Here is a 16,358-nt window from a genome sequence, read left to right on the forward strand (position 1 = left end):
TCCCACACACACACTCTCTCTCCCACACACACAGACTCTCTCTCCCACACACACACACTCTCTCTCCCACACACACACATACTCTCATCCACACACACACGCTCTCATCCACACACACACGCTCTCATCCACACACACACTCTCTGTCACACACACTCTCTCCCACACACACACATTTTCTCCCACACACACACATTTTCTCCCACACACACACACACACTCTCTCCCACACACACACACCCTCTCCCACACACACTCTCTCCCACACACACTCTCTCCCACACACACTCTCTCCCACACACACTCTCTCCCACACACACTCTCCCCCACACACACTCTCCCCCACACACACTCTCTCCCACACACACACACACTCTCTCCCACACACACACACACTCTCTCCCACACACACAAACACTCTCTCCCACACACACAAACACTCTCTCCCACACACACAAACACTCTCTCCCACACACACAAACACTCTCTCCCACACACACAAACACTCTCTCCCACACACACACACTCTCTCTCCCACACACACACACTCTCTCTCCCACACACACACACTCTCTCTCCCACACACACACACTGTCTCTCCCACACACACACACTCTCTCTCCCACACACACTCTCTCTCCTACACACACACTCCCTCTCCCACACACAGTTTAATCACGTGCATTTGGTTAACTGTCTCAGTCGGATATCGATTTTGATCACGTGTGTTTGGTTAACACACACTCCTTCTCCCACACACACTCTCTCTCCCACACACACACACTCTCTCTCCCACACACACACACTCTCTCTCCCACACACACACACTCTCTCTCCCACACACACACACTCTCTCTCCCACACACACACACACTCTCTCCCACACACACACACTCTCTCCCACACACACACACAGACTGTCTCCCACACACACAAACACTCTCTCCCACACACACACACTCTCTCCCCCACACACACACACTCTCTCTCCCACACACACACACTCTCTCTCCCACACACACTCTCTCTCCTACACACACACTCTCTCTCCTACACACACACTCTCTCTCCTACACACACACTCCCTCTCCCACACACTGTTTAATCACGTGCATTTGGTTAATTGTCTCAGTCGGATTTCGATTTTGATCACGTGTGTTTGGTTAACACACACTCCTTCTCCCACACACACTCTCTCTCCCACACACACACACACTCTCTCCCACACACACACACTCTCTCTCCCACACACACACACTCTCTCTCCCACACACACACACTCTCTCTCCCACACACACACACTCTCTCTCCCACACACACACACTCTCTCTCCCACACACACACACTCTCTCTCCCACACACACACACTCTCTCTCCCACACACACACACTCTCTCTCCCACACACACACACACTCTCTCTCCCACACACACACACACTCTCTCCCACACACACACACACTCTCTCCCACACACACATACACTCTCTCCCACACACATACACTCTCTCCCACACACATACACTCTCTCCCACACACATACACTCTCTCCCACAGACACACACTCTCTCTCCCACACACACACTCTCTCTCCCACACACATACACTCTCTCTCCAACACACACTCTCTCTCCCACACACACACACTCTCTCTCCCACACACACACACACACTCTCTCCCACACACACACACTCTCTCTCCCACACACACACACTCTCTCTCCCACACACACACTCTCTCTCTCCCACACACACACTCTCTCTCTCCCACACACACACACTCTGTCCCACACACACACACACACACTCTCTCCCACACACACACACACACTCTCTCCCACACACACACACTCTCTCTCCCACACACACACACTCACTCTCCCACACACACACTCTCTCTCTCCCACACACACACACTCTATCTCCCACACACACTCTCCCATACACACACACACACTCCCACACACAAACACACTCTCCCACACACACACACCCTCTCCCACACACACACACACCCTCTCCCACACACACACACACCCTCTCCCACACACACACACACCCTCTCCCACACACACACACCCTCTCCCACACACACACACCCTCTCCCACACACACACACCCTCTCCCACACACACACACTCTCTCCCACACACACACACTCTCCCACACACACACCCTCTCCCACACACACACCCTCTCCCACACACACACCCTCTCCCACACACACACTCTCTCCCACACCCACACACACGCTCTCATCCACACACACACTCTCTGCCACACACACTCTCTCCCACACAAACACACGCTCTCATCAAAACACACACTCTCTGCCACGCACACACTCTCCCACACACACACACACGCTCTCATCAAAACACACACTCTCTGCCACACACACACTCTCTGCCACACACACACACACAAACACACGCTCTCATCCACACACACAACTCTCTGCCACACACACTCTCTCCCCTACACACTCTCTCCCCTACACACACTCTCCCCTACACACACTCTCCCCTACACACACTCTCCCCTACACACACTCTCCCCTACACACACTCTCCCCTACACACACTCTCCCCTACACACACTCTCCCCTACACACACTCTCCCCTACACACACTCTCCCCTACACACACTCTCCCCTACACACACTCTCCCCTACACACACTCTCCCCTACACACACTCTCCCCTACACACACTCTCCCCTACACACACTCTCCCCTACACACACTCTCCCCTACACACACTCTCTCTCCCACACACACACCCCCTCTCCCACACACACACATTCTCTCCCACACACACACCCCCTCTCCCACACACACACACTCTCTCCCACACACACACACTCTCTCCCACACACACACACTCTCTCCCACACACACACACTCTCTCCCACACACACAAACTCTCTCCCACACACACACATTCTCTCCCATACACACACACCCTCTCCCACACACACTCTCTCCCACACACACACACTCTCTCCCACACACACACACTCTCTCCCACACACACACACTCTCTCCCACACACACACACACACACTCTCTCCCGCACACACACACACACACACACACACACTCTCTCCCACACACACACATTCTCTCTCACACACACACACACTCTCTCCCACACACACACACTCTCTCCCAAACACACACTCTCTCCCACACACACACACTCTCTCCCACACACACACACACTCTCTCCCACACACACACACACTCTCTCCCACACACACACACACTCTCTCCCACACACACACACACTCTCTCCCACACACACACACACTCTCTCCCACACACTCTCCCACACGCAGACACACACACTCTCTCCCACACACACACACACAAACACACACACACTCTCTCTCCCACAAACACACATTCTCTCCCACACACACACACACACACACAAACACAGTCTCTCCCACACACACACACACACACATTCTCTCCTACACACACTGTCTCTCCCACACACACACCCTCTCCCACACACACACCCTCTCCCACACACAGTTTGATCATGTGCATTTGGTTAACTGTCTCAGTCAGATATCGAGTTTGATCACGTGTGTTTGGTTAACACACACTACTTCTCCCACACACACTCTCTCCCACACACACTCTCTGCCACACACAAACACTCTCTCCCACACACAAACACTCTCTCCCACACAAACTCTCTCCCACACACAAACACTCTCCCACACACAAACACTCTCTCCCACACAAACTCTCTCCCACACACAGACACTCTCTCCCACACACACACCCTCTCCCACACACAGTTTGATTAACTGTCTCAGTCGTATATCGAGTTTGATCACGTGTGTTTGGTTAACACACATTCCTTCTCCCACACACACTCTCTCCCACACACAATCTCTCCCACACACACTCTCTCTTCCACACACACATGCTCTCCCACACACACACATACTCTCTCCCACACACACACACTCTCTCTCCCACACACACACACTCTCTCTCCCACACACACACACTCTCTCTCCCACACACACACACACTCTCTCCCACACACACACACACTCTCTCCCACACACACTCTCTCCCACACACTCTCTCCCACACACACTCTCTCTCCCACACACACTCTCTCTCCCACACACACTCTCTCTCCCACACACAGACTCTCTCCCTCTCTCACACACACACTCTCTCCCTCTCTCACACACACACTCTCTCCCTCTCTCACACACACACCCTCTCCCTCTCTCACACACACACTTTCTCTCTCTCACACACACACACAATCTCTCTCACACACACTCTTCTCTCACACACACACACTCTCTCCCACACTCTTTCTCTCCCTCTCACACTCTCTCTCTCCCTCTCACACTCTCTCTCTCCCTCTCACACTCTCTCTCTCCCTCTCACACTCTCTCTCTCCCTCTCACACTCTCTCCCTCTCACACTCTCTCTCTCCCTCTCACACTCTCTCTCACGCACACACACTCTCCCTCTCTCACACACATACACTCTCTCTCACACACATACACTCTCTCTCACACACACACACACTCTCCCCTCTCTCTCACACACTCGCTCTCCCTCTCCCTCTCTCACTCACACCCACTCTCTCTCACACACACACTTTCTCCCTCACACACACACACTCTTCCTCTCTCACACACATACACTCTCTCCCACACACTCTCTCTCCCTCACACACTCTCTCTCTCACACATACACTCTCTCTCACACACACACACTCTCCCTTTCTCACACACATACACTCTCTCCCACACACACTCTCTCTCTCTCTCTCTCTCCCCCACACACTCTCTGCCTTTCTCACACACAGACAGGATGTCCCCCTGAGCTGAGACTTCTGCTGCTGAAGAGCAGGAGTTCCTCCTGAGTCTCACCTCCTGACAGTCCGCAGCAGTGCTGACCTGGCTTCATTATGGAGTGTGATGATGATGCTGGTGGGTGGAAGCTCTGCACTGTATTGCTGCATGGAGCATCTGTGAAAACAGAGGCAATAATCAACAAGAAAATCATTACAAAAACATCCTGGTAATCCAGAACAGAAACTGGATGCGGCAGGGACAGCTAGTGTCTCAGACAGTACCTGTGGAAAGAACACACAGGTTAACATCCTGGGGGTGAACTGAAAATTCTGAGGCAGACAGGTTGAGTAATCTCCTCAGGGAGAGGAGGAAGAACATAAGAACTAGGAGCAGGAGTAGGCAATTCAGCCCCTCGAGCCTGCCTCACCATTCAATACGATCATGGCTGATCTCATTTTGGCCTCAACTCCAATTTCCCGCCCTCTCCCCATAACTTTTCAACCCGTTACTAATTAAAAATCTGTCTATCTCCTCCTTAAATTTATTCAGCGTCCCGGCTTCCACTGCACTCTGAGTTAGTGAATTCCACAGATTCACGACCCTTTGAGAAAAGTAATTCCTCCTCATCTCTGATTTAAATCTACCACCCCTTAGCCTAAAACTATGGCCTTTCATTCTAGAATGCCCCACAAGGGGAAACATCCACTCCACATCTACTTTGTCTATCCCCTTTAGCATCTTATATACCTCAATTAGATCTCCTCTCATCCTTCCAAACTCTAATGAGTATAGGTCTAAACTGCTCAATCTCTCCTCATAAGACAAGCCCCACATCTCTGGAATCAATCTAGTGAACCTCCTCTGAACCACCTCCAGTGCAACTACATCCTTCCTCAAGCAAGGGGACCAAAACTGTGCACAGTGCTCCAGGTGCGGTCTCACCAATGCCTTGAAGAGTTGCAACAACACTTCCCTATTTTTATACTCTATTCCTGTAGCAATAAATGTCAAAATTCCATTTGCCTTCCTTATTACTTGCTGTACCTGCATATTAGCTTTCAGTGATTCATGCACAAGGACACCCAGATCCCTCTGCACTGAAGCATTCTGAAGTTTCTCTCCATTTAAATAATAAGTCGCCTTTTTATTCTTCCAACCAAAATGGATAACCTCACACTTATCCACATTAAACTCCATCTGCCAAATTGTGGCCCATTCACCTAACCTCTCCAAATCCATTTGTAAATTTCTTATTTCTTCATTCTTCAAGGAGGGAAAGAAAAAGATTCTCAGAGAGGAGTGAGGTAGCAGTCCTCAGTTTTAGTACTGGACAGAAGCATTAAAGTGTGAAGTAAGGAAAGGACGGGTAAACAGTTATGCAAGCAATGTCAGCCATGGCTTAGGTGGTAGTACTTTGGTCTTGGGGTCCCAGGGTGGTGGGTTCAAGGCTGATACCAGGGCTTATGTGTAACAATTAAGGCTGTCGCTGCACTGCTGGAGGTGCTATACTTTGGATAAGACATTTATTTATGGCCCACATGTGGGAGCTTTCTGTGTGTAAATTGGCTACTACATTTCCGACAGTACAACAGTGACTCCATTCCAAAAGTACTTTGTTGTCTGTAAAGCATTTTGAGATGTCCGGTGGTTGTGAAGTGCATAAATCCTTCTTTTCTTTCGATAAGGCCCCTGTGGAGAGAGGAGAGATAGTAAACAATGGGGAAGGGGACGGGGTCAGGTGTGATGTTAAAACAAGTTTGATAATGAGGATATAGTTAAAGCCTGCAGATGCTGAGGTCAATGCCCCCAGCAGAGGGTGTTGGAGAAAGAGGAGCTGTAAATCAGGAAATGGAAGGGAGGGAGGAACTCAGGAAAATTACAATCACCAGACAAGTGGTACTGAGTAAATTGTTGGGGCTGTGGGCTGACAAGTGCCCGGGTGCTGATGAACTTCATCATAGGGTCTTGAAGGAAGTGGCTCATGAGATAATTGATGTCTTGGTTTTAATTTTCCAAAATTCCCTAGATTCGGGGAAAGTTTCATTAGATTGCAAAATAGAGAATGCAACTCCTTTATGCAAAAAGGGAGGGAGACAGAAAGCAGGAAACTACAGGCCAGTTAGCTCAAAATCTGTCATAGGGAAAATGTTAGAAGCTATTGTTAAAGAAAAATTCAAGGCAATCAGGCAGAGTCAACATGGTTTTGTGAAAGGGAAATCATATTTCACCAATTTATTGTAGTTCTTTGAAGGCGTAACAAACATGTGCTGTGGATAAAGGGGAATTGGTGGATGTACTGTACTTAGATTTCCAGAAGGCATTTGACAAAGTGCCACACCAAAGGTTATTGCAGAAAATAAAAGCTCATGGTGTAGGGGGTAACATATCAGCGGGATAGAAGATTGGCTAGCTGACAGGAAATGGAGATTAGGCATAAATTGGTCATTTTCTGGTTGGCAGGATGTTACTTGGATGAAGAGACTGAAGGGATGGTTGCTAAATTGCTGATGACACAAAGATAGGTAGGAAAGTAAGTTGTGAAGAGGAAGTTACAAAGGGATATAAATAGGTTAAGTGAAAGGGCAAAGATCTGGCAAATGGAGTATAATGTGGGAAAATATGAAATTGTCCATTTTGGCAGGAAGAATAAAAAAAGGAGCATATTATCTAAATGAGAGAATGCAGAACATACTAGTGAATGAATCACAAAAGGCTAGAATGAAGGTGCAGCAAGTAATTAGGAAAGCTAATAGAATATTATCATTTATTGATTACAAAAGTAGGGAGGTTATGCTTCAGTTATGCAGGGCACTGGTGAGACCATGTCTGGAATGCTATGAACAGTGCTGGTCTTTTAATTTCAGGAAGGATGTAAATGCATTGGAAGCAGTTCAGAGAAGGTTTAACAGACGAATACCAGGAATGGGCGGGTTGTCTTATGAGGAAAGGCTGGACAGACTAGGCTTGTATCCACTGGAGTTTAGAAGAGTGAGGGGCAACTTGATTGAAACATATAAGATCCTGAGGGGTCTTGACAGGGTGGATGTGGAGAGGATGTTTCCTCTTGTGGGAGAATCTAGAACTAGGGGTCACTGTGTAAAAATAAGGGGTCACCCTTTTAAGACAGAGATGAGGAGAGATTTTTCCTCTCAGAGGGTTTTGAGTCTTTGGAACTCTCTTTCTCAAAAGACAGTGGAAGCAGTGTGTTTGAATATTTTTAAGGCAGAGCTAGATAGATTCTTGATTAACAAGGGGGCGATAGGTTATCGGGGATAGACAGGAACACAAACATATGAATTTGGAGCAGGAGTAGGCCACTCAGCCCCTCAAGCCTGCTCCACAGTGGAGCTGTGGAGTTGTGCTCACTATCAGATTAGCCGTGATCTCATTGAATGTTGGAGCAAGTTCGAGGGGCCGAGTGGCCTATTCCAGCTGCTAATTCATATGTTTGGATGCTGTCGTTGAAACAGAAGCAAAATCTTGCAGATGTTGGAAATCGGAAATAAAAACAGAAAATGCTGGAAACACTCAACAGGGGTCAGGCAGCATCTGCGGAGAGAGGAAGGTTTGACTGAGTTTCAGGTCTATGACCTGTCAGCTGAATGAGATGTCAGCAGTTTTTAGACAAGGCTGGGGGTTGGCAGGCAGGCTGTGGAGTAAAGAATAAAGGTGACAGATCTGTGATAGGGTGGAGGAGAGGGGCGATTAAATGATATTATTATTCTGGGACTTCCAGCTGATTCAACCACTTGTCAAATTAGCAGATTCAGCCCAGCCAGTAATTTGGGAATAGTTAATATTTAAAATTAACTGGAAGTATCTTGATGCAGTTCAGTGTTACAGCCTCAGAACTTTATAAATCACCATTGCCATGACATTGAGCCAAGTACTTGAGGGGTCAGCAGTCCTGCTCACTGGATCTGGTCAATAAATTCCACTGCATTTTAATGAATACACTTTAGGGATAGCGAAGTCTTTGTCAATGCAATTAATCGCAGGTATTGATTTGCGCTCTCTCTCTTTAAACATGCCAGCATCTCTGTGCAAGCTAACTCAGATAGACAGCAATTCACAAGCCAGGACTGTCCATCCGGTAACATTACTGGCTGCCTGGCTGGAGGATTGAGTGAGGAGCTCAGCACCGATTCATATTCCGGGAAGCACTGGAAAATCAGAAGCATCGTGGAGCGGGCTCTCTGTCCAGCCTGTCCAACTTCGTTTCGGGGTCATCGTCTGCAAGAATGCCCTTGCATTTCTATAGCGCCTTTCACCACCGCAGGACAACCCAAAGGTCTTTACATCCAACGGCGAGCCGTAGTCACTGTTGGAGGGAACGTGGTAGCCAGTTGGAGCTCAGCAAACTCCCATCAACAGCAATGTGGCGAATGAGCAGGTTCGGTGACAGAGGTTGGATAATTGGCCATGAAAGAGTTCTTCAAATTGGCAACGTTAGATCTTTTACATTCCCCTGAGAGGGCAGACGGAGCCTCAATTTAACACCTCAGCAAAAAAGAAAGCACTTCTGGCAGTGCAGCAGCCCTTTGGTACTGCACTGGAGTGTCCATCTAGACTAGAGTGAGGTTTGACCAAACGACCTCCCAACTCAAAAATCAAACCTGTTGGCGAGCGAGTCGAGCTGACACTGGGGCCTTGCTTCTGCAGGGCAAAGTGAAATTCAGATGGTGATGTGTGAGTGGGGGGGTGGGGAGAGGTGACCAGGGGTTTAGGTTTCATTACACTGGAGGGCATTGTACATACAGAGACTGCAGGGGGAGGCAGTGAAGTGTCATTTTGAACAGAGTGAAAATTCAAGTTTCTGCCTCACTCATTACGCCCCCAGTGCTGAGGGGGACGGAACTGACAGCCTTCAGCCTGATGGTGCTTCACCTCAAACTGCCTTCACACAGCCTGCGTTAGTGAGTAATTAAAACATTCTCAGTAATGCTGTCAGTGAGGTGAAAGATTAAACCTCCACATTAACCTGTTGTGCTGTCACTTCCAGTTCTCTTTCACCTTCCTGGGCTGACCCAGCTCTACATTTTCCCTTTTTTTTTGCATGAGAAATTATCAGATTCTCCTTGACCAACTTCCCTCTCAAAGTGTCAGTCCTGACACGGTGGGAGATGTGTGGGTTTGAGGGGGTGGGGTGGGGGGGGTTTGATGGGGAACGATGCTGGAGGTGGGGCATTGTTGGGGGATTGGCGGGTGGAGTTGGGAGATAAGGACCTCTCCCCCCCCCCACCCCAGAACCTTACAGAAAATGTTGCAGCTCAGTGGTTTACCAGGTTACCTCAGATATCAGAGCTGTCAGAGAGCTCATTAGATCTGTACGAGGAATAAATGAAAGCGGCAGCTTCTTGTCTCTGGCTGACAGACTCAGCCAACGTGCAAAAGCAGCTGCCTGATTTTCTGAATGAGTCATTACCAGGGAGGTGAGCTGCAGCAATTTGGCTTTAAACATCAAGAAGGGATCAGCTCAGTGTTTCCGATTCAGCACACACTTCCTCACTGTTACTTCAATCTCAGCCCTGGAGTTTCTGGTCGGTGTATGACAGAATCTGCTGGAATGAAAATTTGAACAAAAGTTCTCGACAGAATAAATTGGGGATTGGTTTGGACCCTGGTCCCTTTGCTCCGGCCTGACAGGATACTGTCTGTCTAAGAATATTGTGTCAGTAAACAAGGTGTTCATGGTGGTTCAGTGGGTAGCACTCTTGCCTCGCAGTCAGAAAGTTGTGAATTCAAGTCCCACTGCTCCAGAGACTTGAGCACAAAATCTAGGCTGACACTCCCAGTGTGGTGCTGAGGGAGTGCTGCACTGTCAGAGCTGTCATCGTCTGGGTGAGATATTAAACTAAGGCCCACACTGCTGTCTCAGTTAAATGGAAAGGATCTCATGGTGTTATTTTGAAGAGAGAGGGAGTTCTCTCTGGGATCCTGGCCAATATTTGTCCCTCACTGAAAAGCAACAGGTTATCTGGTCATTATCATATTCCTGGGATCTTGCTGTGTGAAAAAAGGCTCCCACATTTCTTACATTACAACGGCGACTACACTTCATTCATATGAACATGGACTAAGGAGCAGGAGTAGGCTATTCGGCCCTTCAAACCTATTCCGCCTTTTAATAAGATCATGGCTGATCTGGCCGTGGTCTGCATTCCTATTTCCTGCCTGTTCCCTATATCCGCGGAATCCCCTTGTCTATTAAAAATCTGTCTAACTCAGCCTTGAATAAATTCAATGTCCCAGCCTCCACTGCTGTCTGGGGAAGGGAATTCCACAGACTAACGACTCTGAGAGAAAAAAATTCTCTTCATCTCCATCTTAAAAGGGAGACCTTTATTCTTAAACTGTGTCCGCTGGTTCTAGTCTCTCCCACAAGAGGAATAAGGTCACCTCTCATTCTTCTAAACTCCAATGGGTATAGGTCCAATTTGCTCAACCTTTCCTCACAGGACAACCCCTTTATCCCAGGAATGAGTCATGTGAACCTTCTCTGAACAGCTTCTAACATAATTTTATCTTTTTTCAACTAAGGAGACCAAAGCTGCAGCAAAACTTCCCTACTTTTATATTCCATTCCCTTTGCAATAAATGCCAACATTTCATTTGCCTTCTTAATCACTTGCTGTACCTGCAAACTAACTTTGTGATTTGTGTACCAGGATACCCAGATCCCCCTGTATAGCCGAGTTCTGCGGTCTCTGTATTTAAATAGTATGCTGCTTTTCTACTCTTCCCACCAAAATGGGCAAGTTCACATTTTCCCACAATATACTCCATCTATCAAAGTTTTGCCCACTCACTTAACCTGTATATATCCCTTTGCAGAATCTACCTCCACTGACAATTTACTTTCCAGCTATCTCTGTGTCATCAGCAAATTATGCCACCATACATTCAGCCCTTTCATTGACATAGATTGTAAATAGTTGAGGCCCCAACTCTGATCCCTGTGGGGGAAGATGGTGGGATAGTGGCAGTGCTCACTCTATGAATAATTCTAGCAGCTCAGGCTAATGCCCTGGTGACATGGGTTCAAATCCCATGGTAGCTGGTGGAATTTAAATCCAATTAGTAAATCTGGAATTAAAAGCTAGTTTCAGTAATGGTGACCATGAAGCTATTGTTGATGGTTATAAAAACCCACCTGGTTCATTAATGCCCTTTAGGGAAGGAAATCTGCCATCCTTACCTGGTCTGGCCTACATGCAACTCCAGTCCCACAGCAATTGGTTGACTCATTATTGTCCTCTGAAATTGCCAAGTAAGCCACTCAGTTGTTCAAGGGCAATTAGGGATGGGCAACAAGTGCTGGCCTTGCCAGTGACACCCATACATCACAGGCAAGTATAAACAAAAATAAAAATCCACTAGTTACAGCTTGCAAACCTGAAAAAGACCCATTTGTCCTGACTCTCTGCTTCCTCTTAACCAATACTTTATCTATGCTAATGGATACACCTACACAATGTAATCTTATCTTGTGCAGTAACCTTTGAGGTGGCACCTTATCAAATGCCTTTTGGAAATCCAGGTACACTACGTCTACAGGTTCCCCTTTATCCACCTTGAATGTTACTTCCTCAAAAACTCTAATAAATTAGTTAAACATGATTTCCCTTTCACAAACCTATGTTGACTCTGCCTGATCATATCAGAATTTTCTAAGTATCCTGCTATAACCTCCTTAATAATGGATTCTAGCAATTATCCTATGACAGATGTTAGTCTAACTAGCCTGTAGTTTTCTGCTTTCTGCCTCCCTCCTTTCTTGAATAAAGGTGTTACATTAGATATTTTCCAATCCGCTGGGACCCTTCCAGAATCTAAGGAATTTTGGACCAAAACCGCACACAATATTCCAGGTGTGGGCTCACCAAGGTCCTGTATAATTGCAGCTGTATGAAGGCCAACATACCATTTGCCTTCTTTACTGCCTGCTGCACCTGCATGCTTACCTTCAGTGACTGGTGTACAAGGACACCCAGGTCTTGTTGCACGTCCCCATCTCTTAATTTACAGCCATTCAGATAATAACCTTCTTTCCTGTTTTTGCTACCAAAATGGATAATCTCACACTTATCCACATTATACTGCATCTGCCATGCATTTGCCCACTCACCCAGCTTGTCCAAATCACACTGAAGCATCTCTGCACCCTCCTCACAGCTCATCCTCCCACCCAGCTTTGTGTCATCTGAAAATTTGGAGATATTACATTTAGTTCCCTCATCTAAATCATTAACATATATTGTGAATAACTGGGGGCCCAGCACCAATCCCTGTGGTACTCCACTAGTCACTGCCTGCCATTCGGAAAAAGACCTGTTTATTCCTACTCTTTGTTTCCTGTCTGCCAACCAGTTTTCTATCCATTTCACTACACTACTCCCAATCCCATGCACTTTAATTTTACATGCTAATCTCTTATGTGGGACTTTGCTGAAAGCCTTCTGAAAGTCCAAATAAACCACATCCACCGTCCTCCTCATCAACTCTACTAGTTTCTTCCTCGAAAAATTCCAGCAGATTTGTCAAGCATGATTTCCCTTTCATAAATCCATGCTGACTCTGTCCAATTCTGCCACTGCCAACCAGTGGAGAGTTTTCCCCCTGATTCCCATTGACTCCAGTTTTGCTCGGGCTCCTTGATGCCACACTCGGTCAAATGCTGCCTTGATGTCAAGAGCAGTCACTCTCACCTCACCTTGGGAGTTCAGCTCCTTGTTTGAACCAAGGCTGTAGTGAGGTCAGGAGCTGAGTGGTCCTGGTGGAACCCAAACTGGGCGTCAGTGAGCAGGTTATTGTTAAGCAAGTGCTGCTTGATAGCAAATTGATGACTCCTTCCATTACTTTACTGATGATGGAGAGTAGACTGATGGGGCGGTAATTGGCTGGGTTGGATTTGTCCTTCTTTTTGTGTTGAGGACATACCTGGGCAATTTTCCATATGGCCAGGTAGATGCCAGTGTTGTAGCTGTATTGGAACAGCTTGGCCAGGGGTGTGGCTAGTTCTGGAGTGCAAGTCTTCAGCACTATTGCCGGAATATTGCCAGGGCCCACAGCCTTTGCAGTATCCAGTGCCTTCAGCCATATCTTGATATCACGTGGAGTGAATCGAATTGGCTGAAGACTGGTATCTGTGATGCTGGGGACCTCCAAAGGAGGCCAAGATGAATCATCCACTCAGCACTTCTGGCTGAAGGTTGTAGCTAATGCTTCAGCCTTATCTTTTGCAGTGATGTGCTGGGCTCCTCCATAATTGAGGATGGGAGTATATGTGTAGCCCCCTCCTCTGGCGAGATGTTTAACTGTCCATCACCTTTCATGGCTAGAAGTGGCAAGACTACACAGCTTTCATCTGATCCTTTGGTTGTGGAATCGCTTAGCTCTGTCTGTCACTTACTGCTTATGCTGTTTGGTACGCAAGTAGTCCTGTGTTATAACTTCACCAGGCTGACACCTCATTTTTAGGTATGCCTGCTGCTGCTCCTGGCATGCCCTCCTGCACTCTTCATTGAACCAGGGTTGACCTCCTGGTTTGATGGTAATGGTAGAGTCGGGGATATGCTGCGCCATGAGTTTACACATTGTGTTCGAGTACAATTCTGCTGCTGCTGATGACCCACAGCGTCTCATGGATGCCCAGTCTTGAGTTGCTAGATCTGTTCGAAATCTATCTTATTCAGCACAGTGGTAGTGTCACACAACACGATGGAGGGTATCCTCAATGTGAAGGCAGGACTTCGTCTCTCCAGTGACTGTGTGATTGTCATTCCTACAGATACTGTGATGGACAGGTTCATCTGTGACAGGTAGATTGGTGGGAATGATGTCAAGTGTATTTTTCCCTCGTATTGGTTCCCTCACCACCTGCCGCCGACCCAGTCTTGCAGCTATGTCCTTTAGGACTCGTCTGTGGTGGTGCTACCAAGCCACGTTTGGAGATGGACGTTGAAGTCCTCCCCCGAGAGTATATTCTGCACCCTTGCCACTCTCAGTGCTGCTTCCAAGTGGTGTTCAACATGGAGGAGCATTGATTCATCAGCTGAGGGAGGGCGGTACGTGGTAATCAGCAGGAGGTTTCCTTGCCCACGTTTGACCTGATACCACTAGACTTCATGGGGTCCAGAATTGATGTTGAGGACTCCCAGGGCAACTCCCTCCCGACTGTTTACCACTGAGCTGTCACCTCTGCTAGGCCTGTCCTGCCGGTGGAACAGGATATACCCAAGGATGTTGATAGTAGAGTCTGGGACATTATCTGTAAGGTATGATTTTGTGAGGATGACTATGTCAGGCTGTTGCTTGACTCATCTGTAGACCAACTATTGCTATTTTGGCATAAGCCCCCTAATGTTAGTAGAGGAGGACTCTGCAGGGTTGATAGGGCTTAACTGTAAAGGATCCCATGGCACTATTTTGAAGTAGAGACTGGGTGTTCTCGCTGGGATCCTGGTCAATATTTATCCCTTAGCAAAAGTGACAGCCTTGCCAGCGCTGCCTCTGGTCCAAGAATGAATAAAGAAATGGCTGAAACCTGGGGTCATCTAGTCTGAATGTCCACCAGCACCAGACTCACCCCTTCCCCCTTTACTGATCTAAGCCTCTAGTTCACATAATATTTACAACACAGGAACAGGCCATTCAGCCCAACCCATCCATGCCAGTGTTTAAATTCAACGAGCACTTTCTCTGGCCTTTCTTCATCTAACCCTATTAGTATGTTCTTCTAGTCCCTTCTCTAGATCTCTGAAGGCAGAGGGGCATGTTAGTGGGGGTGGTGAAAAAGGCATATGGGACACTTGCCTTTATCAATCGAGGCATAGATTACAAAAGTAGGGAGGTCATGATGGAGTGGTATAGAACCTTGGTGAGGTCACAGCTGGAGTACTGTGTGCAGTTCTGGTCACCACAATATAGAAAGGATGTGATTGCACTGGAGGGGGTGCAGAGGAGATTCACCAGTTTGTTGCCTGGGATGAAACATTTAAGTTATGAAGAGAGGTTGGATAGACTTGGGTTGTTTTCATTGGAGCAGAGAAGTCCGAGGGGCGACCTGATCGAGGTGTACAAGATTATGAGGGGCATGAACAGGGTGGATAGGGAACAGCTATTCCCCTTAGTTGAAGGGTCAGTCACAAGGGGGCATAAGTTCAAGGTGAGGGGCAGGAGGTTTAGGGGGGATGTGAGGAAAACCTTTTTACCCAGAGGGTGGTGACGGTCTGGAATGTGCTGCCTGGGAGGGTGGTGGAGGCAGGTTGCCTCACATCCTTTAAAAAGTACCTGGATGAGCACTTGGCTCGTCATAACATTCAAGGCTATGGGCCAAATGCTGGTAAATGGGATTAGGTGGGTAGGTCAGGTGTTTCTCACGTGTCGGTGTAGACTCGATGGGCCGAAGGGCCTCTTCTGCAATGTGTGATTCCGTGATTCTGTGATTCTCCCTCCTGTGTTAATCCTGCTTCTGCGAGCGGGAGCTCTGAAAGTTGTGTGGCTCCCTCTCTCGTGCCA

General features: G+C 47.7%; 1 protein-coding gene across 1 annotated transcript in view; it reads right to left on the reverse strand.

Moving 5' to 3' along the window:
- Positions 1–4,909: 4,909 nt before the first annotated feature.
- LOC121278127 (polypeptide N-acetylgalactosaminyltransferase 14-like) overlaps positions 4,910–16,358 on the reverse strand; it is a 311,464-nt gene continuing 300,015 nt past the window's right edge. Inside the window, exon 3 of the mRNA XM_041188218.1 lies at positions 4,910–5,012. Within this exon, the coding sequence (XP_041044152.1) occupies positions 4,910–5,012 (103 nt within the window). The remainder of the gene's footprint in view (positions 5,013–16,358) is intronic.

The sequence above is a fragment of the Carcharodon carcharias genome, chromosome 5, assembly GCF_017639515.1.
Source record: "Carcharodon carcharias isolate sCarCar2 chromosome 5, sCarCar2.pri, whole genome shotgun sequence".
In the NCBI taxonomy this organism is placed as follows: Eukaryota; Metazoa; Chordata; class Chondrichthyes; order Lamniformes; family Lamnidae; genus Carcharodon; species Carcharodon carcharias.